The following is a 12,318-nucleotide window of genomic DNA, read 5'->3' as shown; positions in this document are numbered from 1 at the left end:
CTAAGATGCTAGAGCTCCAGCCTGCCTGTGAGTTAATTTGTATTTTGGAAGCCCTAATACTAGGGCCAACAAGAACTTAAAGAATTCTTATTGTGTTACTCACCTGCTGTTTTAACCTATATATTGGTTAATCAATTATATTTAAATACATTTGTATATTACGAAGACTCAGTATTGTATCTATCTGAGCTACACTTAGGACTTGTAATGTTTCACTTACAGTTTAAGAAACTAAGGCTACAACTTGTTGTTAGATAGAAAAGCCGATCTTTAACAGAACCTGTTAACACATAGCACACCTGGGTCATAATAACCTCAGCAGGCAGGTGCAGCGATCGGAAAAACTTCACCTATTAATTTTCTTCCCAGAGAACAAACTGAATATGACACTTCCAGTGCAGGTCTAGCTATGAGCACAGCCTGAATGAAGCAAGGTGAAAGAATAGGGTACAATATAACCAGTGTATATGTCACACATATAAAGTCCAGCTAGAAAATAAAAGGTGGAACTCTCGTGAGCTCTATTAATTTTCTTTACCTGTCAAATATATAGTTTTGAATTTTGTAGAGTTCCAAATCTACACAGCCTAAAAACCCAGTTATTCATCACATTTGTACACCTTCTTCCATAGGGCGGATATACATGACGCTTTCCTTTTATCCTGTTAATAAATCTATTTTAGCCTGAGAAGCAGTTGTTAATGACATAGGTTAGACTGAGAAAAGAATGCTTCTCCCCAGCTGACTAGCCCCACCTTTGTGGATGGATGGAATAGGGGCCGGACCCCTTTGGCATAATGTGTATCCTCATGTTATGTCATTTTGGGGGCTGAGCTTGGGCTTATATAAGCCAGCGCCTACCCCACTGTAGCTGTCCTTCCTTCTGGCTGAAGTACTGGTCAGATCTCTCCTGGGCCTTTGGGAAGGGAATGGAGCAGCCTCAGCTCAGCTGCCAGGTCTCTTTTTTGGCCCTTGTTCAGGGGGCCTTTCTCTGGGCCTTCTGTTGGGTTCCCATGGCCTTGGCATTTCTGCTGGGCCTGGCTTTTCTGGGCCTCTGCAGTGCTGGCCTTTCCTGGTGTCCTGGCCTTCTGGGTCCCTGGGTCCCCTGGCCTTACTAAGCATCCATGGCCCTTGGTTTTACTGGACAGCAGATCATAATTTGGCAATAAATAAAATACACAGTGACTCAAGTGGCTTGCTTGTGACTGCTGAGCTGGAATGTGGAAGAAACCAAGATGTTGTTGCCAATTTCACTATATTTAACGAGGTATTTCTAGAACTGCTTGAAGGCTGAAACATCTCCCTCTCCCCTCCCTGCAAAATGGTCTATCAAGATTTGCACTGAACTTATTAGGCAATGCTCAGTTCACCCAAGTGGGTCTAGACTCTACAGATACACCTAATTTTTAATCACCATCACCAGATCTCGAGTTGTGCCAAATAAAATCATGAAATTTGATCACATATTAGAACTGTATAGCAGATAAGGGCATTTTATTTAAGCACTACTTAATTTGTTGGGAGTTATTAGGAGTTACTAATTTAAACCTATGACATTTTTGAGGTTTGTACATTTTGCTCCTACAGCTCTTTATTGCATCCTCCTCCGCTCTCCACATTTTAAACTCTTAATTAAATACAATATCTTATTGATTGAAATAGAATACCTCTTTTCTTCTTATGACTACTTTTGGTATGATTTTCCTGCTTTTCTAGTTTGTTCTGTGAAGAACTTCGTTGTTTTTGTAAATGCTTATGAATTTTTACATGGCAATCTTAAATTATATAGTGTTTCATTCTAAATGCAGCAATTTTTTAAAAAATGGAAAATCCTCTTCCTAGTCCCATTCCAAGGCCTAGTATATTGGCACACAACACACACACTTTACTCATTGGTGTAAGATGAAATATAGCTGTTATCAGTCTTAGATACAAATAACTGGTCCATTGCAAGGTGACTTTGTAATCATGTCACGATGGAATCTGTATGAAATTTCGTTTTGCGGATGGCCTCAATATACATTAGGTTTCTCTATCACCAAGCACAAGAGTAAAGATCTGGGTTTTCTGCATGCAATGCAGCTGTGCGGGCAATACAGTCACACGACTGGTGTCCATATGCACATCTGTAGTGAGATGACCAGAGAGACCATTAACTTCCAGTAGAAAAAGAAAACATTTATGTGTCTCTTGTATGGCTTTTTAATCTTCACATCCCAAAATGTATGCCTGATCTGCACCTCAGTCAACTTGCAGCTGGAAACCCTGGCTGCCAAGCAGTATTATCAGGAAGTTATTTGCCCAGAGGAAGTGGTGGGCAGGAGGGAGGAATACTTAAGCCTTCCCTCACCCATCGCTTTTCCCCATGCAACAGCCACTTTCTGTGTGTGTGTGTGTGTGTGTGTGTGTGTGTGTACACCATCCCAAAATGGCATTCCAGGACAAGTCTTGATTTCATTCAGTTGAAAGAAGCATTTTTAGATTCATGTTGCTTTCTTTATTAGTACATAGGTAAGTGAAACATATATTCTGCAAGCTACTGGAAGCGTTCCATTCCCTAAATCCATGGCTGAAGAAGCAACAAAATGCCCACATCTTTTCCCATGTGTGGTTTACTCCACACATGGGATTCTGGCCTCCATTACAGTTCTCGAATTATGGGGCGGGGGGGGGGAGAGACAGGACCGGGCCCCTTTACATTTTGTGGTGGCCCCTTAGCTTATTGGGAAGTACTGCAACAAATGGGAACAATTTCAATGCAGCCATGAATCACTGAGGCCCCTGTATCTTCATACATGTAATATGTTCCATCACTTTACACTGAGGTTTACAGAGTGTTATAGAAACAAATTAAAGGTCCCTGCCACAACAGCTTTACAATCAACATTTCAACATTTGGGAAGACAGAAGGAGGAGAGAAAAAGGAGAGGTGAGGGTAATAAAAAAAGGGAGGGTTATGAGAGGCAAGGCTAACAAGGACTGAATGCCAAAATACACTTAGGCGTCATTTCAGGTGGGCTGGGTAGGGGTGGCAGTTATAAAAGTCTCCCCAATGCACCCCGGGGATCTCATGTCACTTACTGTGCACTGATGCTGTGTTTGAATTTGAGGCAAAGAAGTCACCTGTGCAGTTTATCACCCATCGAATTTTTATTGCAAATTACATACTTGAGCAGCTTCATTCATTCAGCTGAAGTCATTTCAGGTGACCTTTCCTTTGGTGCAGCAGCTCTGAACAGAGTATTGTGAAGTTGTTAATTGTTTTGGACATGGTATGCAAGAACTCTTGAGTGAGTTGAGGCTTGTTGTTCAGTGATCACAGCACATAAATTGACTCGGGTGTTTTTATTTCTTGTGGTGTCAGGGTATACGAAGCAATAAATTCCACAGATCATCTAATCATGAAAATAATGTTGAAGTATTTTGATTGACACACTGAAGTTGTTAATTTGAGCATATGAAGATCAAATGGAAGTTATTGCAATTAGTCAGTGATTGTGTTACCTTTTTTATTTTCAGTTTTTAAATGCCACATTTTACATATTTCCCCCCTGCATTTTAAAGCTATGATTTGTGTTCTTGGGATTTTAGTGGAGCTTAACTACATTTTTAGTGTTAAATGATGGGGAGCAGGGCTTTACTACATCGATTTTTCTTTCCTTTTAAAAATAACACTTTCCCCCATAGTTTTGTATGATTCAGTCCCAGTACTTTATACTGCCTGAAAGGAAACACTGACAGTGGTGTATACCTACTGAGCATATTGTACAGATCTTTAAGGAACTCCTTACAGTGCATCAGAGTAATAATCTGTCTAGACAAGGGTTGCCTGTTCAGTGGCAGGAGTTCTCCAGCATCTAAAGCAAAAGTCTTTCCCAGCCCTGCTTCCTGAGATGCTTGTCAGAGTTTAAAAGGGACTGAACTTGAAATGTTATGCCTCTGAAGTATTTGCTCTCCAACTGAGTTCTGTCCCCAGAATAACATGATAGTAATGTTATCATTACTGTAATGCAGCCTTCCCCGACTTGGTACCCTCCAGGTGTTTTGGACTTCACTTCGATCAGCTCCAGCCAGCATGGCCAATGGTCAGGAATCCTGGGAGTTGTGCTCCAAACATATGGAGGGCATCAGGTTGGGAAAGGCTGCTGTAATGTGAAGTTAGCATCACAGACACACACACCCCGATGCGAAGGCCCACTTTCACCATTGCCTGTAATTTCCCTTTAATAAGAAGAAGTATTAAGTATCTGAATCTTCTGAAGAGTAAAATCTTGGATTGCCTTTAAAAAGGGGTTTCAGAATAGTATTTATTATATTTTTAAAAACAAAACAAAAACCCAAACCTCTCCAGGCCAGTGTAGTTGCCTCTGTTGTCATCACACAGAGCTGGTACAGATGCAACTCTCCCAGTCTAGTAACGGTGATTAAGAAATTGGGAGCAGGCTGTCACACTCATTTCCCTCCCTCCTTCCCTTGTTAGCTTTAACCAGGGTGCAGCAATCTGACTGCAGCAATGCTCAGTGCCAGCCCGATGTTTTCTCATCATTGCTTCCACTTGCTTGCTTGACAGGCAGAGAGCCAGTGAGTGAGTAGGCAACAGCGTCTACTGCTCTTCCTTCTCACCACCATCGTAGACAGGGCCAGAGCAGGTGAACAAAGAGGTTGCAGTATAAGCAGTCTTGTCAATGTGCCCCTATTGGGCTGCAGGCCCTTGGCAGGTACCCAACCATAAGTACTCTTGGTGCCGCCCCTGCACAGCACTGATGCATGGCTAACTTTTAATCACTGCTTGAAGCTGGTTTGGAGACCCAGCTAAAAGATAACTGTGGTCAACATTTGTATTAATGTAGCTATTTATACCATCTCTGACAAGGGAAAGTTGGAGAGAATTCATATAGGTGAGGTGGACTTACAGCCTGCTACCATGGTACGTCTGATCATCTCAAAGGCTTTTTTCCCAACGATTGTGGTGCAAGTCTTCTTCTTAAGGGTGCATAAAAAGGTAGAAAATGACCCAAGGTGCAATCCTATGCAGGTTTAGACATAAAAAAGTCCTACAACTTCCAGCATTCCTCAGCCAGCAATGCTGGCTGAGGAATGCTGGAAGTTACAGAACTTTTTAATGTCTAAACCTGCATAGGATTGTGCCCTTAAATATAAATGCTTCTCTTAAATCTAGGTAGTGGCATTAGTAACTAAGCTTCATTCATTCCTGTTATTTAAAAAAGATTGCTAAGCTTCTGGATTTGGATCTTCAAATAATTCAGGTTTGCAGGTCATAGTATTCTTAACATTCTTTTAGGAAGATGTCAAGGTATTAACTATGTGAGCATGGTAGTTTGCCAGATCCTTAGGGCAAACAGGAAATGATCCGTTTTTTACTTGACTGAAGTCAAATAAAAAGGTTCTAGTAATAAAACCATATCCAGTACTTTCCACCAAAGGAAAATAAATGCCCATGTGCATGCCTACATTAATGACAAACAAATTGAAATACAGAGCCAGTATGGTGGAATGCATTTTTGTCAACCAGTGGGCTGGGACAGAGATTTGGGTGGTGTCATGACCAGTAGCCCTCAGGCTTTCCAGTGTGATGGAGCTGACCACACTACAGGTCTTATCAGCCTACTTTAGGCTTCCGTTGGCTTTAACTACCTGCTGAGACAGCATTCTCCTATTATCCTAGTAGGAGAGAGTTCCAGCCAGTGGGAACAATTTAGAGTTATCCAAGGTCCTACTTTCTTCCTGCCTTGATCTTACTATCAGCTTCCCCTGTGAGCCTCCAAGGATCACAGAACAGGACAGGTTGCACTAGTAAGACCACCATTCTTGTTTAGATCTCTCGCCCTCCCCCCCCCCCGCCCCCGCCTTTTCTATCTCTTTTTCTTTTTTTACAAGGAGAGAGACAGACATATAAACAAGTATGATGAAAAATTAAATGTTGGTCTCACATTACAAAGTTGAATTTAAGATTGAGTCCTGGCTCTGAAGAGGTTTAAGGCTACTGGTATTGTGTTTGCATAGTGTGCATGTGAGAGAAAAGGTTCACATCTTTTCTTAGCCATGAAGCTGATTGTATACCTTTAGGAAAGTCATTCTGTGCTACGCCAAAGGTAGATTGAGATAAGGATATATTGAAAACCACTCTGAGTTATTGAAATCTAAGCAAAGAAGGATTACTTTATTATGTAGTACTAATATATCAGCTTTTTAGAGAAGGATTGAAGCTGTAATCATCTCCCAACCTCTTTCTTGACAGAAGTCAGAGTGATTGTTTCCCATAGGAAGTTGCCTCAGGAAGTGCCCCCATCATTGGAAAATCACTGCTTACCAGCATTCAGACTGCTAGTCAAAGATGCTGGTAAATTGCAATTATTGACCCAGGAAGTGCTATGATCGCATGTGTTATACTATAAGGATTAACTTATTGGTGACATAGGAATTCACTGCCATAAGTCTCTCCCTTGTCAGCTTGCACCATTTTGAATGGTCTACTAATTTTCACCCACTCTTTTAATTTTTTCTTTTCTTCTTCTTCTTCTTCTTCTTCTTCTTCTTCTTCTTCTTCTTCTTCTTCTTCTTCCTCTTCTTTGCATTGGTAACTTTACTCATTCATGCAGCTTTCAAGTAAACATTGAGTACCATTGAATAACAAACTCAGCTATTACTGTGATGAAAGGGTATTACCTATCAGCAAGAGTAGCCCCAGCTCTCCATTACATAAGGACCAGAATATTTCTTTCTGTGTCTAGTGAGGTTGTGTCTGGAAACCTTTTCCTTCCCATTCTCTTCTAGTGATGCTGCTGAAGTTTGGAATTGCCTAATTTAGACTATGAATTTGCCAAGCCTATAATGCTCTCATGATTACTAATCGAACATCATATCTGTCAGGGCGGACACTGAGCCCATAGAACCTCAGAGCAGTTCTGATTCTGAGGAGGAACAGCCGTCCGTGGGAGAGGAGTGCGCTCATCCCTCCCAGGCCCTGCAGCTGGCAGAGATTCCTCCTCCCAGCATTCCAGACAGAGATAGCAGTCCTGGGAGTGAAAGAGCGCGGGAGGAGGTCTGGCTGGATGCTTGATGCAGACGCAGAGAGCGACGAGCTATGGAGGTCGTGGAAAGGAGGCGTAGCGCCTGTTTGGCATGCAAGCAGTGGTCATGTCCAGAGGACCCAAGGGAAAAGGGGAGGGACTCTCCCTAGCCCATAAGTTCAGGGTCTGCAAGTGATTCTCGTTCAAATGGGGACCAACTGTTTCCAACCCAGGGGCATAGGTTACTCTGCTGTTCATAGCTTAGTCGCTGGTGATAGAGTTATTAAGTTGTAAAAGGAATAAAGCCTTGAAAAGAATCCTTTGTCTGTGTCTGGAGTTGGCTACTGGAGTAGACTGAAGGAGGCCGGCTAGGGCCCCCTGACAATATCCCTGAAAAATAGACAAAATAGACAAAAATTTTAAGCAATATAATAAGGTACAACCAACATCATGAGTCAATTTAGAACTCTTGGGAAAAGTTTTTTTGGGGGGTGAGTTCTGCAGCTATACTCTTAAGTACTGTTCCAATTCTGAACTGTGATGAGGGGAATTTACCCATCACTGCTCTGTTCTAAAGGGATTTGCTGTTGGCAAAGAAAGCACATTAAGCACTGTGGGTGCTGCCAGTCTTAGTGTACTATTTCTTTGCCCCTTCCCTAACCACTAGATATAGTTCAGTAAATGCAGGCAGCACTGTGAAGGCTGGATCTGCATTCTGTCTCCCTCTTTTGTTAGGGGAGCGAATTTATAGTAATGAGCCGCATGCATGTCTGGGTTCCCTTGAGCATCCATCCATTCACAGTTTTCATGTCAGCGGGTATCTTCATTTCTATTTGGAGGAGAGGAACAAAGGTGGGGAGTGTGAAAAGAGAACAGATGTGTACAGCTGTGTCCCATATGAGTTTTCTGGCAACCAAGAGCAAAGAGGCTTACAATTACCTGATCCCATCTGAAGTGTTTTACATTTTGTTTCTTTGAACATTGTTAATAATCCCAACAGTAAAGGAAATGCAGGGCAGATGACTAATGGGTATTTATCCATTTGCCTGTTGCTTGTATCCTTATTGCTCGGAATACATAAATATTGAAATGCCATTATTTGAAAAGGAAAATGAACTTGCAATAGAAAATGTGTTGGTTTTAAGGCCTCCAATAATTGTTTCCTATTTGAAAACTGAGAGGTTGAAGTTTGTATTAATTCAGAAAGTGTTGTCCTTATATATGGATTCTCTCATTCTCATTCTCTCTCTCTCTCATTCTCATTCTCTCTCTCTCTCTCTCTCTCTCACACACACACACACACACACACACACCCCACATCTGATTCTAACAATTACTTGAAGGAGGTTCCAGATGTGGGATTATCACAGATTTCCCCATAGAATATCAATAGAAATTATTGTCGTATCATACTTCAAGATTGCTTTTCTTTAAAAAACAACACACATACCAAAGTTTAATAGCTGTAGCTAGAAGATAATTGCAAACAAGAACTGATCTTAAAATAATACCACAGATTAATCTCTTCCTGACAGAAAGCAGAAGAAGAAGATCTTGTCCTTACACCTGATGGCACCAGGGAATTCCTCACTTTTGAAGTTCCCCTTAATGATTCTGGATCAGCTGGGCTTGGTGTTAGTGTGAAAGGTAACCGGTCAAAGGAGAATCATGCAGACCTAGGCATCTTTGTCAAGTCCATTATTAATGGTGGAGCAGCTTCTAAGGTAAGCAGAAGAACAGTTTGCATTTTCAAATGCTCTGATATATTCGTGTAACTCGACTTCTTTTAGGCAATCGATTATTGATTTCTTGTAGCATATCTTCCCTTCCTTTCCCTTTGAACAATTAGTGCCTTTCCAATGTTCTTATTTATTGATGATGATGATGATGATGATGATAGTGAATCATCTGCGGTTCTCCATCTTGCCCACCAATTAGTGAGCAGGACTTTGTTAAATAAAATAATACATTCTTATTTTATGTCTAAAATTCCAAACCTATCCATTTTGAGAACTTCTAAAATGTCCAACAGAATGATGATGTGGCCAGTATGCCTTATGGCATTCTACAGCAAGCAACCAACCAGCCCCGTCCCTCAGCAAGATTCCCAGGGCTCCCGTGGTCCCAGCAGGAGGAATAGATACAGTCCTGGGTTCGGTATTCTTTGTTTATCTAGCTGTCAGCAGTATGATCTACCTGAGCCACAATGTGGCCACTGATCAGAATAGCCAGCTAGTTAAAAAGCTGCCCTGGTTTATAGTCAAGAAAGAGAGGAGAATGGATGATATGGGTAAGATTGCAGAGTGCATAGGAGTGAAGTGAACACCCTGTCCTACTTTTCAAGGCTTTGCAAAGCAGAAAGAAGTCTCCTGAACAGGGTCCTTGCAAAAGGTTGTGTTTACCCCTGCAAACCATGGAAGACACCCAAATAAAAAACACCAGGTTTCCCTAAAGGGAAAGCTCTTTCTGCCTTCCCTGGCCCGTTGGATAGAGCAGCCCCAAGTGACCAGGGAGTCATTGCATGTTTTGCATTTTGGAGGGAGTTATGCATATTGCGGTGCTCCATTGCTACCCATTGGGGTATAAAGGTCCCAACGTTTTAACTGATATGGATGTAAGGATTACATCCAAAGATTCAAGAATGGAAAAAAGAACTGTCACTGTGCATTTCACTTAGTATGCTGTTTACGTTATGATAATGATGAAAAGTTCAAAATCTGTAAATATATGGAAAAGATACATCTACAAATGACTTCTTCCAGAGCCATTCTATTTGTGTTCATTTAACCATGGACTCTTGAGGATTAAGATTTTTCTCCCTAACAAAAGATGCCAAAACATCCTTTATTCTTAACTATTGCCAATATTTTCCCTTGCCAGGATGGAAGACTCCGTGTAAACGATCAACTAATAGCAGTAAATGGGGAATCGTTATTGGGCAAGACGAACCAAGATGCCATGGAAACCCTGCGTAGGTCTATGTCCACTGAGGGAAACAAACGTGGAATGATTCAGCTCATTGTGGCAAGGCGAATAAGCAAATGCAGTGAGGTATAGTAGTATGCCTTTTTGTTTAGCTCTGGGAAGCTTTTGTTTCACAAGCAGAATTATAGCATGGAAGAAGACATGGGAAGTGTATTCCCCCAACTTTAGAAGTGCATATGCTTATGCTGCTGCTGCTGTTGTTGTTATTGTTGTTGTTGTTATTATTATTATCTGTTTCTGTCTCTGTCTCTCTCTTTCAGTAGCTAGAAGTGGTTGGTGCATTGATGGTATCGAATCTGAGAAAAGAAATTTAGCCATGTTTAACAGTGACAATCTTTTCTAGATTTTTGACCCCCAAATGTAATTAATATGAAACCTTGATTTAGTTGGGTTCCCACCACCACCAGTGTTCTCCCACATCTGAAATGTATGGTTTGGAAAAAATGAAACTTTTCTAAATACTAGCAATGAATTCAAGAATGTGTATGCAGGCGTGGTATTTTACGTATATATTTGAGGGCTGTACCAATGCATGAATTACAGGGGGACAGGGAGGTAGAGATGGGCTGGGCCCCGTAACTACTGTTTTAGAAGGCTATGGCGGCCATGATTTCATTACAATTAGGTGGTGTCAGGGGGTGGGGCTTGTGGATTTCATTAAACCAGTTTGGAAAGACCGCCCCCCTTCCCCATACCTTTTTAAAACTTGAGAAAATTCAACATGAGTTAGATCCAGCCATAGTCATACTTAGAGTAGGCTAGTTGAAATGAATGGGGCTTACGTTAGTCATGATCAACAAATCCTGTTGATTTCAGTCTGCCCGCTCTAAGTACAACTAAATTTGGACCTAACCCTATGTATGTGGCAGAGCATGAAAGCAGTGCTTGTGGTTGCTGATGTGGATCTGATATGTGGAGTGGGGGGGGGGGGCTTCTGCTCCTGGCTCCTGCTTATCAATATACTGCCCCCCCCTTCACTCCTTCATAATAAAAACAACCAAGCCCCTCACACTGAAAATGCAAGTAATATATGCAAGCACTTGGGAATCAGTTTGATCCATGCACAGGGAGCTGGACCTAGGCCTGGGAGAAGTGTGTTCAAATATTACTTCTAAAGTCATGGATTAATTTACTGGGGAGTCTTTTTGCTGCATTTGTCTCACTTTTCTTTGCATATGTAGGACTGCATCTCCAAACACTTGCTCAACAGTCAGTCCCACTTCACATTCCAGCCATCTAATTTAGAGTCTGATACAGCTGTTCTTTATTACTGAGTTACATGTATATCAGCACACTGTGTAGCATTATTTACATTAATGCTGAAAAATGAACCTGTTGGGCTCTGGGAAAATTGCAATGATTTCAAAATATAAGGTAAATTCTCCAGTAAATATTTAAAAGATGCAAATAAAATATGAAGATGTGAAGATTAAAACAAAAAACGCTTCCACCTATATTCATTCAATAGCTGTAAAGTGCAGAATGCAGAAATCTCCATCTCTCCTGTAATGACTGGGCAACATTGTTAGTTGTGATTTAATTTGTCTACCCATGCCTATATTATCTTTCCATCCTCATTAATATGGGAGGGTGCTGTTGCACTCATGTCCTGCTGATGGGTTTACCATGGGCAGTTGGTTGGCCTCTGGTCTAATCCAGCATGGCTGTTCTTATGTTCTTATTTATTTATTTATTTATTTATTTCATTCCATTCCATTCCATTCCCACTTCTTTTCCTCCTTAAGGAACCCAAGGCAGCATACGTGATCCTCCTCCTCTCCATTTTATCCTCACAACAACAACAACCCTGTGAGGTGGGTTGGCCTGAGAGTCTGTGACTGGCCCAAAGTCACCCAGTGAGCTTCCATGGCCGAGTGGGGCTAGAACCCAGATCTCCCTACTCCCAGTCCAACACTCTAGCCACTACACCACACTGGCTGTCTTGTTCTTATGGCAATATATATGGAGACCATGACTTCGTGGGAGCTGCACCGTATTCCAACTGGGCCCACCCATGTAGCTGGTCATGTGTTAGACCTTGTGTTTGTTTCCAGAGAGGTGGGGAGTGATCTGGAAATCAAGGGTATATCCACCACCCCCTTGTCATGGTGAAATCACTACCTGGTGGGGTTGGACTTCTTGGTTCCACAACCCCTCTGCAGGGGTGGAGGACCCATTAAGATGGTCTGTCCCAGGCGTCTTATAGATCCAAATAGTTTCCTGACTGTGCTTGAGGATTCTTTGGAGCATGCTAACGGTCGCTTGGTCAAGACCCTGGTGGATGGCTGGAATGCTGCAATCA

At 41.8% G+C, this 12,318-nt stretch overlaps 1 protein-coding gene across 1 annotated transcript in view; it reads left to right on the top strand.

The window, feature by feature from the left end:
• The window catches only part of PARD3 (par-3 family cell polarity regulator), a 798,354-nt gene that overhangs the window by 521,317 nt on the left and 264,719 nt on the right, over nt 1-12,318 (top strand). Inside the window, exons 13-14 of the mRNA XM_084859201.1 lie at nt 8,567-8,755; nt 9,912-10,082. Of these exons, the coding sequence (XP_084715327.1) occupies nt 8,567-8,755; nt 9,912-10,082 (360 nt within the window). The remainder of the gene's footprint in view (nt 1-8,566; nt 8,756-9,911; nt 10,083-12,318) is intronic.

This window comes from Heloderma suspectum, chromosome 5 (genome assembly GCF_057233095.1).
Source record: "Heloderma suspectum isolate Gila_16-S chromosome 5, 16-S_ref, whole genome shotgun sequence".
Lineage (NCBI taxonomy): Eukaryota > Metazoa > Chordata > Lepidosauria > Squamata > Helodermatidae > Heloderma > Heloderma suspectum.
This window is presented reverse-complemented; position numbering and strand designations above follow the sequence as displayed.